General features: G+C 38.1%; 1 protein-coding gene across 1 annotated transcript in view; it reads left to right on the forward strand.

Annotated features, from left to right (window-relative positions):
- SPAG17 (sperm associated antigen 17) overlaps positions 1 to 13,142 on the forward strand; it is a 254,989-nt gene that overhangs the window by 202,395 nt on the left and 39,452 nt on the right. The window contains exons 35-40 of the mRNA XM_047725498.1: positions 4,923 to 5,050; positions 7,252 to 7,434; positions 8,683 to 8,796; positions 9,988 to 10,033; positions 11,924 to 12,023; positions 12,247 to 12,294. Coding sequence (XP_047581454.1) covers positions 4,923 to 5,050; positions 7,252 to 7,434; positions 8,683 to 8,796; positions 9,988 to 10,033; positions 11,924 to 12,023; positions 12,247 to 12,294 — 619 coding nt within the window. The remainder of the gene's footprint in view (positions 1 to 4,922; positions 5,051 to 7,251; positions 7,435 to 8,682; positions 8,797 to 9,987; positions 10,034 to 11,923; positions 12,024 to 12,246; positions 12,295 to 13,142) is intronic.

A 13,142-nucleotide genomic window follows, 5' to 3' on the forward strand; every position in this document is an offset into this window, starting at 1 on the left:
AATAGAAAGCCTGAACAGACCCATAACCAGTAAGGAGATTGAAACAGTCATCAAAAATCTCCAAACAAACAAAAGCCCAGGGCCAGACGGCTTCCCGGGGGAATTCTACCAAACATTTAAAGAAGAACTAATTCCTATTCTCCTGAAACTGTTCCAAAAAATAGCAATAGAAGGAAAACTTCCAAACTCATTTTATGAGGCCAGCATCACCTTGATCCCAAAACCAGACAAGGATCCCAACAAAAAAGAGAACTACAGACCAATATCCTTGATGAACACAGATGCAAAAATTCTCGCCAAAATACTAGCCAATAGGATTCAACAGTACATTAAAAGGATTATTCACCACGACCAAGTGGGATTTATTCCTGGGCTGCAAGGCTGGTTCAACATCCGCAAATCAATCAATGTGATACAACACATTAATAAAAGAAAGAACAAGAACCATATGATACTCTCCATAGATGCTGAAAAAGCATTTGACAAAGTACAGCATCCCTTCCTGATCAAAACTCTTCAAAGTGTAGGGATAGACGGCACATACCTCAATATTATCAAAGCCATCTATGAAAAACCCACCGCAAATATCATTCTCAATGGAGAAAAACTGAAAGCTTTTCCGCTAAGGTCAGGAACACGGCAGGGATGTCCGTTATCACCACTGCTATTCAACATAGTACTAGAAGTCCTAGCCTCAGCAATCAGAAAACAAAAGGAAATTAAAGGCATCCAAATCGGCAAAGAAGAAGTCAAACTATCACTCTTCGCAGATGATATGATACTCTATGTGGAAAACCCAAAAGACTCCACTCCAAAACTGCTAGAACTTGTACAGGAATTCAGTAAAGTGTCAGGATATAAAATCAATGCACAGAAATCAGTTGCATTTCTCTACACCAACAACAAGACAGAAGAAAGAGAAATTAAGGAGTCCATCCCATTTACAATTGCACCCAAAACTATAAGATACCTAGGAATAAACCTAACCAAAGAGACTAAGAATCTATACTCAGAAAACTATAAAGTACTCATGAAAGAAATTGAGGAAGACACAAAGAAATGGAAAAATGTTCCATGCTCCTGGATTGGAAGAATAAATATTGTGAAAATGTCTATGCTACCTAAAGCAATCTACACATTTAATGCAATTCCTATCAAAGTACCATCCATTTTTTTCAAAGAAATGGAACAAATAATCCTAAAATTTATATGGAACCAGAAAAGACCTCGAATAGCCAAAGGAATATTGAAAAAGAAAGCCAAAGTTGGTGGCATCACAATTCCGGACTTCAAGCTCTATTTCAAAGCTGTCATCATCAAGACAGCATGGTACTGGCACAAAAACAGACACATAGATCAATGGAACAGAATAGAGAGCCCAGAAATGGACCCTCAACTCTATGGTCAACTCATCTTCGATAAAGCAGGAAAGAATGTCCAATGGAACAAAGACAGCCTCTTCAATAAATGGTGTTGGGAAAATTGGACAGCCACATGCAGAAAAATGAAATTGGATCATTTCCTTACACCACACACGAAAATAGACTCAAAATGGATGAAGGATCTCAGTGTGAGAAAGGAATCCATCAAAATCCTCGAGGAGAACACAGGCAGCAACCTCTTCGACGTCAGCCGCAGCAACATCTTCCTAGGAACATCACCAAAGGCAAGGGAAGCAAGGGCAAAAATGAACTTTTGGGATTTTATCAAGATCAAAAGCTTTTGCACAGCAAAGGAAACAGTGAACAAAACCAAAAGACAACTGACAGAATGGGAGAAGATATTTGCAAATGACATATCAGATAAAGGGCTAGTGTCCAAAATCTATAAAGAACTTAGCAAACTCAACACCCAAAGAACAAATAATCCAATCAAGAAATGGGCAGAGGACATGAACAGACATTTCTGCAAAGAAGACATCCAGATGGCCAACAGACACATGAAAAAGTGCTCCATATCACTCAGCATCAGGGAAATACAAATCAAAACCACAATGAGATATCACCTCACACCAGTCAGAATGGCTAAAATTAACAAGTCAGGAAATGACAGATGCTGGCGAGGATGTGGAGAGAGGGGAACCCTCTTACACTGTTGGTGGGAATGCAAGCTGGTGCAACCACTCTGGAAAACAGCATGGAGGTTCCTCAAAATGTTGAAAATAGAACTACCCTATGACTCTGCAATTGCACTGCTGGGTATTTACCCTAAAGATACAAACGTAGTGATCCGAAGGGGCACATGCACCCGAATGTTTATAGCAGCAATGTCTACAATAGCCAAACTATGGAAAGAACCTAGATGTCCATCTACAGACGAATGGATAAAGAAGAGGTGGTATATATACACAATGGAATACTATGCAGCCATCAAAAGAAATGAAATCTTGCCATTTGCGACGACGTGGATGGAACTAGAGGGTATCATGCTTAGCGAAATAAGTCAATTGGAGAAAGACAACTATCATATGATCTCCCTGATATGAGGGAGAGGAGATGCAACATGGGGGGTTGAGGGGGTAGGAGAAGAGTAATTGAAACAAGATGGGATTGGGAGGGAGACAAACCATAAGTGACTCTTAATCTCACAAAACAAACTGAGGGTTGATGGGGGGAGGGGGTTGGGAGAGGGGGTGGGGTTATGGATATTGGGGAGGGTATGTGCTATGGTGAGTGTTGTGAAGTGTGTAAACCTGGCGATTCGCAGACCTGTACCCCTGGGGATAAAAATATGTTTATAAAGCTATAAAAAAAAAAAAAGAAAGAAAGGATGAATACCCAAGTTTTGTAGCAACATGGACGGGACTGGAAGAGATTATGCTGAGTGAAATAAGTCAAGCAGAGAGAGTCAATTATCATATGGTTTCACTTATTTGTGGAGCATAACAAATAGCATGGAGGACAAGGGGAGATGGAGAGGAGAAGGGAGTTGAGGGAAATTGGAAGGGGAGGTGAACCATGAGAGACTATGGACTCTGAAAAACGATCTGAGAATTTTGAAGGGGTGGGGGGTGGGAGGTTTGGGGGCACCAGGTGGTGGGTATTGTAGAGGGCACAGATTGCATGGAGCACTGCGTGTGGTGCAAAAATAATACTGTTATGCTGAAAAAATAAAAAAAATTAAAAAAAAAAAGCATAAACCTCCAGTTATGAGTGAATCTCTTGGATTGAATGTACAGTGTGGAGACTATAGCAAACAATACTGTTTTATGTGTTTGAATGTTGCTAAGAGAGTAGAGCTTAAATAGTCTCACCACAAAAAGAAAAAGTAATTGAGATAATAAAAGTGCTAATGAACCCTATTGTGGTAATCATTTTGCAACATATAGATGTATCAAATCATCACATTGTACACATTTAATTTACATAATTCTGTATGCAAATTATATATTAATAAATTTGGGGAAAAAAATGAAAAAAAAATCTTTAAAAAAAAAGAGAAAGAATTATCAGTGTATATCATATGTATATTTAAACATAGATATAAACTTGGATGTCATTTGTGTATGAAACCAATGTTTTATGTCTAGGTTTATGTATGGTCCATTTTAATCTGTTCTCTGGTTGGTGGGATATAGTTTTACACTTATTTATGAATACACCTGCATCTCTGCACACTTAGTATATCTTTCAGTGTATCAGTGTACATTTACATCTTGCTCTATGTCTGTGAATATGGAGAGTGAAGAGCTCTGACTGGTGCAGTGCATGTGTAGAACTATATGAGCATTCATTGCAAATGGCTTTGTTAGTTATTAAACTAGCATCTGCTTGATAACCTACAATGTGCCAAACACAGTGGCTCAGATAAAACTTGGAATGAATATAATTAACTGTAGATACAGGTTGACATTACCAAGTGGCAAGTAGAGTTGAAAAGCAAGCAAAAGGAATAAAGTAGTGAGCTAAAGCAGCGTGGATACTGCCTTCATAGAGCTTAGAGTTGAACGAGAGAGATAGGCATTGATTATATAACATACGATAACTGTGATTATATGATTGTCAATTAGGATAAGGTCTTTGAAGGAAAGGAATATGTTTCCAGGAGAGCGGGAACCTGATGTAGTCTAGAAATCTTCCCTGAAGACACTGGAGCTAAGAACTGGTGGATAACTAGCTGTTGATTAAAACAGGAGGGAGAGATTTCCTGGAAGAGACAATGCAAAGCAGAAAGCAAAAAGCGACAGAAAACAAGGAGGAAAAGGCCAAAGTAGCTAAAGCATAGAAGGAGGAATGGTGTGAGTTGAGGCAGGATGAGAAAATACTGAGGACTTGGTTTTATTCCACGCACAGTGGGAGGTCAAAGAAATGTTTAAATCATGGCCTAACATGATCAGTCTCTCTGACCACCAGAGGGATTCATTCACAGAGTAGATCTGGATAGAAAAGCTGGTTGTTTCTATAGCCCAGAACAGGATTTCTCAGAGACAAATTATCCAAGGTAGGTCAGTGGATGAGCTCAAGTGAACCAACCAGACTTGGATGTGGTTTTTGAAGGATAACAAGATATCAGTTAATAATTCCAGGTGATCTAAACCCAATCTCTAGGTGTTACAGTGGCTAAAATCCTCAATTTTCTTGATTAGATCATAAGGTTCTTAAGTACAATCACTGTGTCTTGCTTATCAAAAAGTGTTTATCAAGGGTGCCTGGTTAGCTCAGTCAACCGTTAAGTGTCAGACTCTTGGTTTCTTCTCAGGTCATGATCTCATGGATCATGAGATAGAGCCCTGTATGGGGTTCCACACTCAGTGGGGAGTCTGCTGGAGATCCTCTCTGCCCCTCCTCCCACTTGTACACTCTCTCTCTCTCTCAAATAAATATATTTTTAAGAAGTATTTGTTGAACTTTGTGAAAACCTACTGAATTTCTCAGAATCTATTTGATAGAGACATGATCCTCTGATAACTCTCTTTGACCCAGGTACCCTGAGCATCACTGTCCTTCGCCCTTTTCATGAAGCATCACCATGGCTAATGAAGAAAGAATTAGATACAATTGTTCCTCCTAATCTCCAGTCAAGGTCATGGGAGACATTCCCCTCCATTGAGGTATACATTTTTTCTTCTGGAAAGTCACTACACTTGTATATCCATCCATCAATTTTTGGAGTCTTGGGTCTTCTCTCATACAGTGACATATTTTCATTCTTTTGTAAATTGTTATTGGGCTCAGGAGATTTGTATTTGAAGATTCTAACATTTGTAGCTTTTAGAGAAATAGACCTGTCTAGCTAAATCTCAGTTTTATTTCTTTTAGCCTACCTTGCAGGCTCAACCATCTTCCTATAGTATGAAAATATCCACTCTGAGTAATGCATGTTCTACCTCTCCTATCATGGAATTACTGATATCGGGCAATACAGAAATATTTCCTTCTCTCATTCCTTATCTGTTAGTTTTAACACACAATTTAGATCTTTCACACTCATTTTATCCCCTAATTTACTACTGCACAGACTGAAGCAGGTAAGAATAATGTGAAGGATTTTACAAAGGATTTGCAACCACAATGTTAGAAAGTAAACACTGTAATTATGTCAGATTAGAGAAGCCCCACCTAAAGTCTTTCTAAAGACTGGAAGAAAACATCTTGAGCAAGAAACATGAAGTCCTGCATCGTGCAAGATTTGACATTTCATTTTGCAGGCAATTTGTGTTACATGTTCAGCATATTGTCAGATGTTAAATTATTAAATCAATGAGCACATTGATAAAATGATCAGAGACATACTAGTGTTAGGTGGGGAGGATAATGTTTTTGATGTATAATGAATTTTCCTTCCCCAAACAATCTGGTAAGATCAAGGGCGCAGATAATGAGCACTTAAGATAACCAAGACCGGGGCGCCTGGGTGGCTCAGTGGGTTAAGCCGCTGCCTTCGGCTCAGGTCATGATCTCGGAGTCCTGGGATCGAGCCCCGCATCGGGCTCTCTGCTCTCTCGGGGAGCCTGCTTCCTCCTCTCTCTCTGCCTGCCTCTCTGCCTGCTTGTGATCTCTCTGTCAAAAAAAAAAAAAAAAAAGATAACCAAGACCTTGGGGGACGTGGGTGACTCAGTCAGTTAAGAGTCTGCCTTTGGCTCAGGTAATGATCCCAGGGTCCTGCTCAGTGGGAAGCCTGCTTCTCCCTCTCCCTCTGTCCCTCCCCTACTTCGTGCTTGCTCTCTCTCTCTTTCTCTCTCTCTCACCCTCTCTCAAATAAATAAATAAATAAATAAATATTTTTTTAAAAAAATAACAAAGACCTCTTAGTCCTATATTTTAATTGACTGTAACCAATATGGTGAATGAAGATGATCTGATTGTAGTCCTGAGTCTTCTAATTATTAATGTGGGATTTGGGACAAGTCACATTGGCTCTCTACTTCCTGAAAAATAAAAAGGCCACACCAAATGGCCCACTAAGGCTATATCCAAGCTGAAAGTAGTGCTTCATGACCAATAACATGCCACATCTAAGATTAATGAAGGACACTCATTCTCTTCCTCTACAATTCCTATAGCTCTGACCTTCTCTGCCCAGTAGCAGTGGCTCTGCCCAGGTGAACCTCTGAATGGTTATCACTGACCAGGCATCAGACATTGAATAGCAGCTTACAAAGAAGCACATCAGAGACTCTACCAGACATAGGGCATCCAAGCACACTACCCCCGAAAATCAATTATAAGAATAATATAAAGATGTGAATTTGCTCTGATGTAGACATCCATGCCCAGTAGACATTCATGCCCAGGAGACTCTGGGGACATGCTTAATCTAGAGTGAGCTCAAAAACTACCCAAATCTATGGGATGATTGCTCTCTTAATCTCTCTAGGTCAAAATGAACATGAAAACAGGAAGTTAAAAACTGCTTATTCCAAATGTCTTAGGCTACTTGTGGGTAGTAAGCAATACCCACATACATTAGGCATAAGCTAAGCTACATTTCCATGATACCACATTGCTTACTACTGCCCTAAAGGCTATCCAGTGGGACATAGTGCTGCAGGATTTTAAAATATCCAGATTCCTGATAACACATATAAAAAGGAAAGCTTGCCCAGTTCTGCTACCAATTTTCCTTATATTCGAGAAACTTTTGGGAAGCAGGGATTTTTTGTCTTTTTACTATTGTATTCCCTAACAAGTGGTTCTTAGCATAGTATCTACATAAATAAGAGCTCAGCAAAAACAAATAAATAAATAAATAAAATTAATATTAGGACTTTTTTTTTTTTTTTTGGTTGGTTGGTTTGCTTTGTTTTAACAGAAAAAAACTCCTGGACCTCCATTTGGCACTCAAATTTGGAAGGGCCTTGACGTTGGGTCCAAACAGCTAGTAAGTGCCCCAGCCCCTATACTCAAGAGTCCCAAGGTGCTACAGATGCGCCAGTTCATCCAGCACGAGGTCATAAAGGATGAGGTGAAATTGAAGTTGCAGATTTCTCTTAAGGTAATGGAAGTCAGGTAACTTGACTGAGAAGAATCAGGAACAGGGCAATTATTCCTCTTGGTTTCCTGAGGAACCTGAAATTATGTAATTCTCCCAGTATTTATTTAATGCAACACATGAATGTCAATTTTCCAGAGGGTAGGACGTTAAGAGGTAGAAAATAATGGTTCCCAAAAGGTATAGGAAGTATTGAGGCCCTGAGACATTGAAAAGATAAGTAAGTTCTACATGTGATTGCCATATAGAGTCCACCTTCTTTCTTATTGTATGGAAAACTGGTTTAATGACCTCTGGAAAATGGTAGAGCTGTTTATTAATCTGATACTTGTCCGTGGAAGAAAAGTACTGTTGGTTTTTGGAAATGGTCTAAGAATTTGTAAATATATAGTCAATTGTATAAACTACATCTGTAACATCTCACTGTCTACTTTGTTAACTGTCTCAGAATGAGATCATATGTGTTTTGCTCATGGTTATATACCTAGCACATTGCATAGAGCAAGGGACCACTTATTTATGAACATAAGTACTTATGGGCTCCTGGGTGGCTCAGTCATTAAGCGTCTGCTTTTGGCTCAGGTCATGATCCCAGGATCCTGGGATTAAGCCCCGCATCGAGCCCTGCATCGGATGCCTGCTCAGCAGGAAGCCTGCTTCTCCCTCTCCCACTCCCCCTGCTTGGGTTCCCTCTCTCACTGTATCTCTCTCTGTCAAATAAATAAATAAAATCTTGAAAGGAAGAAAGAAAGAAAGAAAGAAAGAAAGAAAGAAAGAAAGAAAGAAAGAAAGAAAGAAAGAAAGAAGAGAAAGATAATAGGTATTTATGGAAAAAGTAAAATATATTTCTCTTGGAAGGAAAGGCATGGACAAAGACTAAACTTACATTCATAGAATTATAAAGACTATCCCTGGAGAGGACTCTAGAAACCATCTAACCCAAATCTGTACATTTTATTGATGAGGACACTGGAGCATAGAGTTAGAAGCTGGGCCTCTCTGAAGTCTTCATGGAGTTCTAATATCTTGTGGCCCTCCAGGTTTTGTCTTTGGACTTTGCAGGTCTTTGCTAATTAATACAATTAAGGAAAAGATTTTCCAGATTGCTCATCCAGTAACTGGTTTGTTGAGCACTGCAAACTTATATATTCTTACTCTTTTTGTAGTATTTCAAGTTGATGTTGACTATTTTGGTGTCTCTTTCTACCTTATTTCTATTTTTTATTGATTTGTTTTATTCTGCTGACTTAGGATTATATAAACCATATTCTAAAGAAAGAAGACAAGCTGCAGGAAATGACTGTTAAAGATTCCAGAACCGAGGAGGAGAGGGGCAATGCTGCAGATCTCCTCAAGCTAGTTATGGTGAGAAAGAAAGATTTTTGTACCAGTATTTTTAGTTTTGTTTCAGTATTAGGTGCCTCAAGACAAAATATTACAACTAAAGCTGTTTCTGCCACTTCTGTGGACCATTTGCTCTGTCCTTATAATTTCTTATTTCTGGGGAAATCTGATTCCTCGTGTACTGAATTTTCCAAATGCTTTTTTAGGCTCTTCCTTAATTCATAAATAATTCTGAAGGCTCTTAAATAAAAGTTTATATTATCTTTCAAGAAACTGATGTTCATCAAAATGTTGAACGAATTGGTTGATTAATGAATGACATAGGAAGAAGGAAGAAAAAGGAATTTTTACAACTTAAAATGATTTGCACTTTGAAAAAATTGTTAAGTGAAAGGGATGGCTAAAAAAAATCTAATAAATTTTGTATTGGCATTAAAAAACTAATTCATGGGGCACCTGGATGGCTCAGTGGGTTAAAGCCTCTGCCTTCGGCTCAGGTCATGATCCCAGGGTCCTGGGATCGAGCCCCACATCGGGCTCTCTGCTCAGCAGGGAGCCTGCTTCCCCCTCTCTCTCTGCCTGTCTCTCTGCCTACCTGTGATCTCTCTCTCTCTCTGTGCCAAATAAATAAATAAATAAAATCTTAAAAAAAAAAAACTAATTCAAAATATATGTTTATAAAGCTGTAAAAAAAAAAAAGAAAAAAGAAAGGATGAATAACCAAGTTTTGTAGCAACATGGACGGGACTGGAAGAGATTATGCTGAGTGAAATAAGTCAAGCAGAGAGAGTCAATTATCATATGGTTTCACTTATTTGTGGAGCATAACAAATAGCATAGAGGACAAGGGGAGATGGAGAGGAGAAGGGAGTTGAGGGAAATTGGAAGGAGAGGTGAACCATGAGAGACTATGGACTCTGAAAAACGATCTGAGAATTTCGAAGGGGTGGGGGGTGGGAGGTTGGGGGCACCAGGTGGTGGGTATTGTAGAGGGCACGGATTGCATGGAGCACTGGGTGTGGTGCAAAAATAATGAATACTGTTATGCTGAAAAATAAAAAATTATAAAAAAATTGAAACTAAAAAAAAAATAATTCATTTTATAGTAGTTTCTGTACAAGATCAATTTGAACACATGAAGAATGCTTTTAAGCAAAGTGAATTTGTATGTAATATAATCATCAACATTAAGGAATTCTATCTTCGTTTCAGTCATTCCCTAAAATGGAACAAACTACAAAAAGTCATGTAACTGAAGGTAACTACTTTAATATTTTAACTTTAAAATTTTTCTGCAAAATATTTAAAAATCTTAAATACACTTCCCAGTCATTCCTTCATCTGATAAAAAGGTACCATGTACATATTTCTGTTGCCATATTGACCATGTTGTACTGTAATGATTTATTTACTTTTTTTCCTGCCTAAATTGTGAGATCCTTGAAAACCATGACTGCCTCTAATTTATTAACTTTGATTTGTTGAATGAAAATAGTTGACATCTGACATTTATGTTAACCTCAGCTTGTATTTCCAACATAGCTAAGATACAAGAGAGACACAGTCAACCAGCCAACACTCTCCTAATGGCATGTGCATGCAAGCACACACATTTGCAGAACTTTTGAGCAACTACAGTTATCACCAAAACTTTGCACTTGTATATATATCAAGCAGTCTAAGAAAATATCCTCACTCAAAGTATATTCATTTGGGGGAATATACCACTCCAGCAAACTTAGTTATGTGATTTCATAGTTTGCAGCAGACAAGCCCACCAGAATTTGGTGGTTTGGGATTTTCTTCTCCTTTTCTATTTTGGCCATATGACAAAGGTCAGAAACTGGCAGGCATAGGCTTCATTTAGGCCACAGATGTGTTTTATGTGTCCCCCACAGTGTTGGCTTGTACAGTTATTTTTATTTATATGAATTTTCCATCTCTTGAAATGTGACATTACCACACAGTGATGTTTGGCTGAATGTAATTAACAGCTGCACCTTTAGAGTTACCATGAACAAAAGAATCAACCCTCACAACCCTCAGTTGCCACTCCGTTGTCACTCTTTCACATGAGAAGCCCATTACACTAGGACTGTCAATTTAACAAATAAAAACACAGAAGGCCCAGTTAAATTTCAGTTTCAGATAAATAACAAGTAACCTTTCCATATAAGTTTATTTCATGTTAGATTTGGGACATAGTTATACTAAAAAATTATTTGTTGCTCATCTGAAGTTCAAATTTAACTAGATGCCTTATACTTTATCTGGGGTGTATACCTTGCAGCATTTGAATCTGTGACCTGTGGTGTGAGGGGACAGTCACCATAGAGATAAATGGGTAGGTTGCCTAATAATGAAGGACGAACTAAATATATTTTTCAAACATACTAACAAACAAACAGACAGAAGAGTCAAACAGGGTCTTGCATACTTACAGCTGCTCTTGAAATATTCATAGTGGTGATTTTAAGTCAGTGCTCTCCAAAGTATTTCCCAAAATTTCCCAAAGTATTTCACTAGTTTGTGAAATGGCTGCCCCCAAAATGAATTTTATGATAAAATAAGTTTGGATAATCCTGTATATTGTCTTATTTTTTAGAGAGCCAGAGTATAAATTAACTAAATCCTACAATAACAAAACATATTTAATCTTGTATAAATCAGTGTTTCCCAAGTTCATATAACCATAAAACATGGAACCTTTTTAATTTTATCATGTTCGGGGGAATAAACTCAGAATAACCGCCCAAATTATCAAACAACTATTGTATTATATTTATATCCTTAGATTTTTTTGAAGATAAACAATTTCAACAAAATGGTTCTTTTTTTTTAAAGTTTTGGTGTTCCAGGTATGAAGAAATTCAGTTAGATAAAACACTGATACTCCTAATGCTGTAGGATAAATGAGAGGTCAATACATTTTACATTTTGACAATAAGATGTGTGTTTGCTCATAGGATATTTCCTACAACTGGTCTGGTTTACTGTTATATTACAGCTTGGTCATGGAAATTCTATAAAACACTTAATACATTAAATATAGGCTCTTAGAAACCCTCTCAAGTGAGTCTTCGGGGACTGACTATGCATTGTGCTATCGAGAAGAGAGGATAAAAGTTAAATGTGTCTCTTTTTAAAGTTGCAGCCCATCTATCCGATTTATTCAAGGAGTCTTTGACTGCTGCTCCAGAATGTTTGCCAGAAACATTGGATTCAGATTTCTTTGAAAAGAAATGGAGGTAAGTTGATCCTGTACTGTGTTCCAATTAGCGTGAAGCATACCAGTGATTGAAAAAATGGAGAGGGACAGAGTCCTAACTCTGGGTGATGACATCAGTGAGTTCTCAGCCTCTCCTCTCCTACACTATCAACAATTTATCAGACAGTAGAGGTGTTTCTTGTATTGTTTGGGAGCTGAGAATATTGCCCTTTCCCATTGTACTTTCCTTTCCTTTCCCCCAGGTACACAATAAAAGCAATGCACTGGAAAAAAAAGTTGGAACAAAAGAGGTAATTCTATCTTGAAGTGTATATAAACATGTGAAAAGGCCCAGTCTTGTGGAGTCATGGAAATGGGAGAAGTTGAAAGGTCCTACCATCTAGGCTCTCCGCTCTTATTTGAATCTCTTCTACATTTTTGCTTAGTGCTCACTCAGCTTATGAGTGAGGATGTCACCATCTCTAGAGGAAACCTGTTTGACCATTACATAGATCCACTCCTTTTCATAAGCAAGAAAGTTCTTAGGTACTCTCTGTGCTCTAGTAATTGTAATATACTAATAAATATACTAAAACTTAATGCAGAGCCTAGTCATCAACTTTCAAGGTTCTTATAATTCAATGAGGAATGTGCTCTCAGTGTTATGTGCTTTGGTTTCCTTTCATTCCTAGCTGGAGATACCACCCCACCAGGAAAGGAAGTCAGATAGTATTTACTGAGTATATCGTAGTACATATGGTACTGCTGCACACATTTGCAAGGTTCCTCTCCAAAATGACTGGAGGAAGGATGAAGACTCTTCTTTATAAAAATGTCTGGGTTACCTTGTAGAATGTGTGGGAGAAGTAGTGAGATAGGACCCTCCATCTTATGGACTACCCCCATATTCAAGGTCAAATTAGAAGGTATGGTATTATCTCATAGAATACCCCTGCAAGGAGTTCTGAGAGAATGGTGACAATGTTGCCTACAGGGAAGGAGATGGAGAGGTTAGGGGACAGTGTGGGATGCAGACTGCCTTTTTATTACATACTCTTTAATACTTTCTGAATTATGTGCCTTTGTTATCTAGTCACATTTTTTAAATCTTTGAAACATTTAACAATTTCAGGTTTTAACCTACAGGAAGATAATGGCA

This window comes from Lutra lutra, chromosome 4 (genome assembly GCF_902655055.1).
Source record: "Lutra lutra chromosome 4, mLutLut1.2, whole genome shotgun sequence".
Taxonomy (NCBI): Eukaryota; Metazoa; Chordata; class Mammalia; order Carnivora; family Mustelidae; genus Lutra; species Lutra lutra.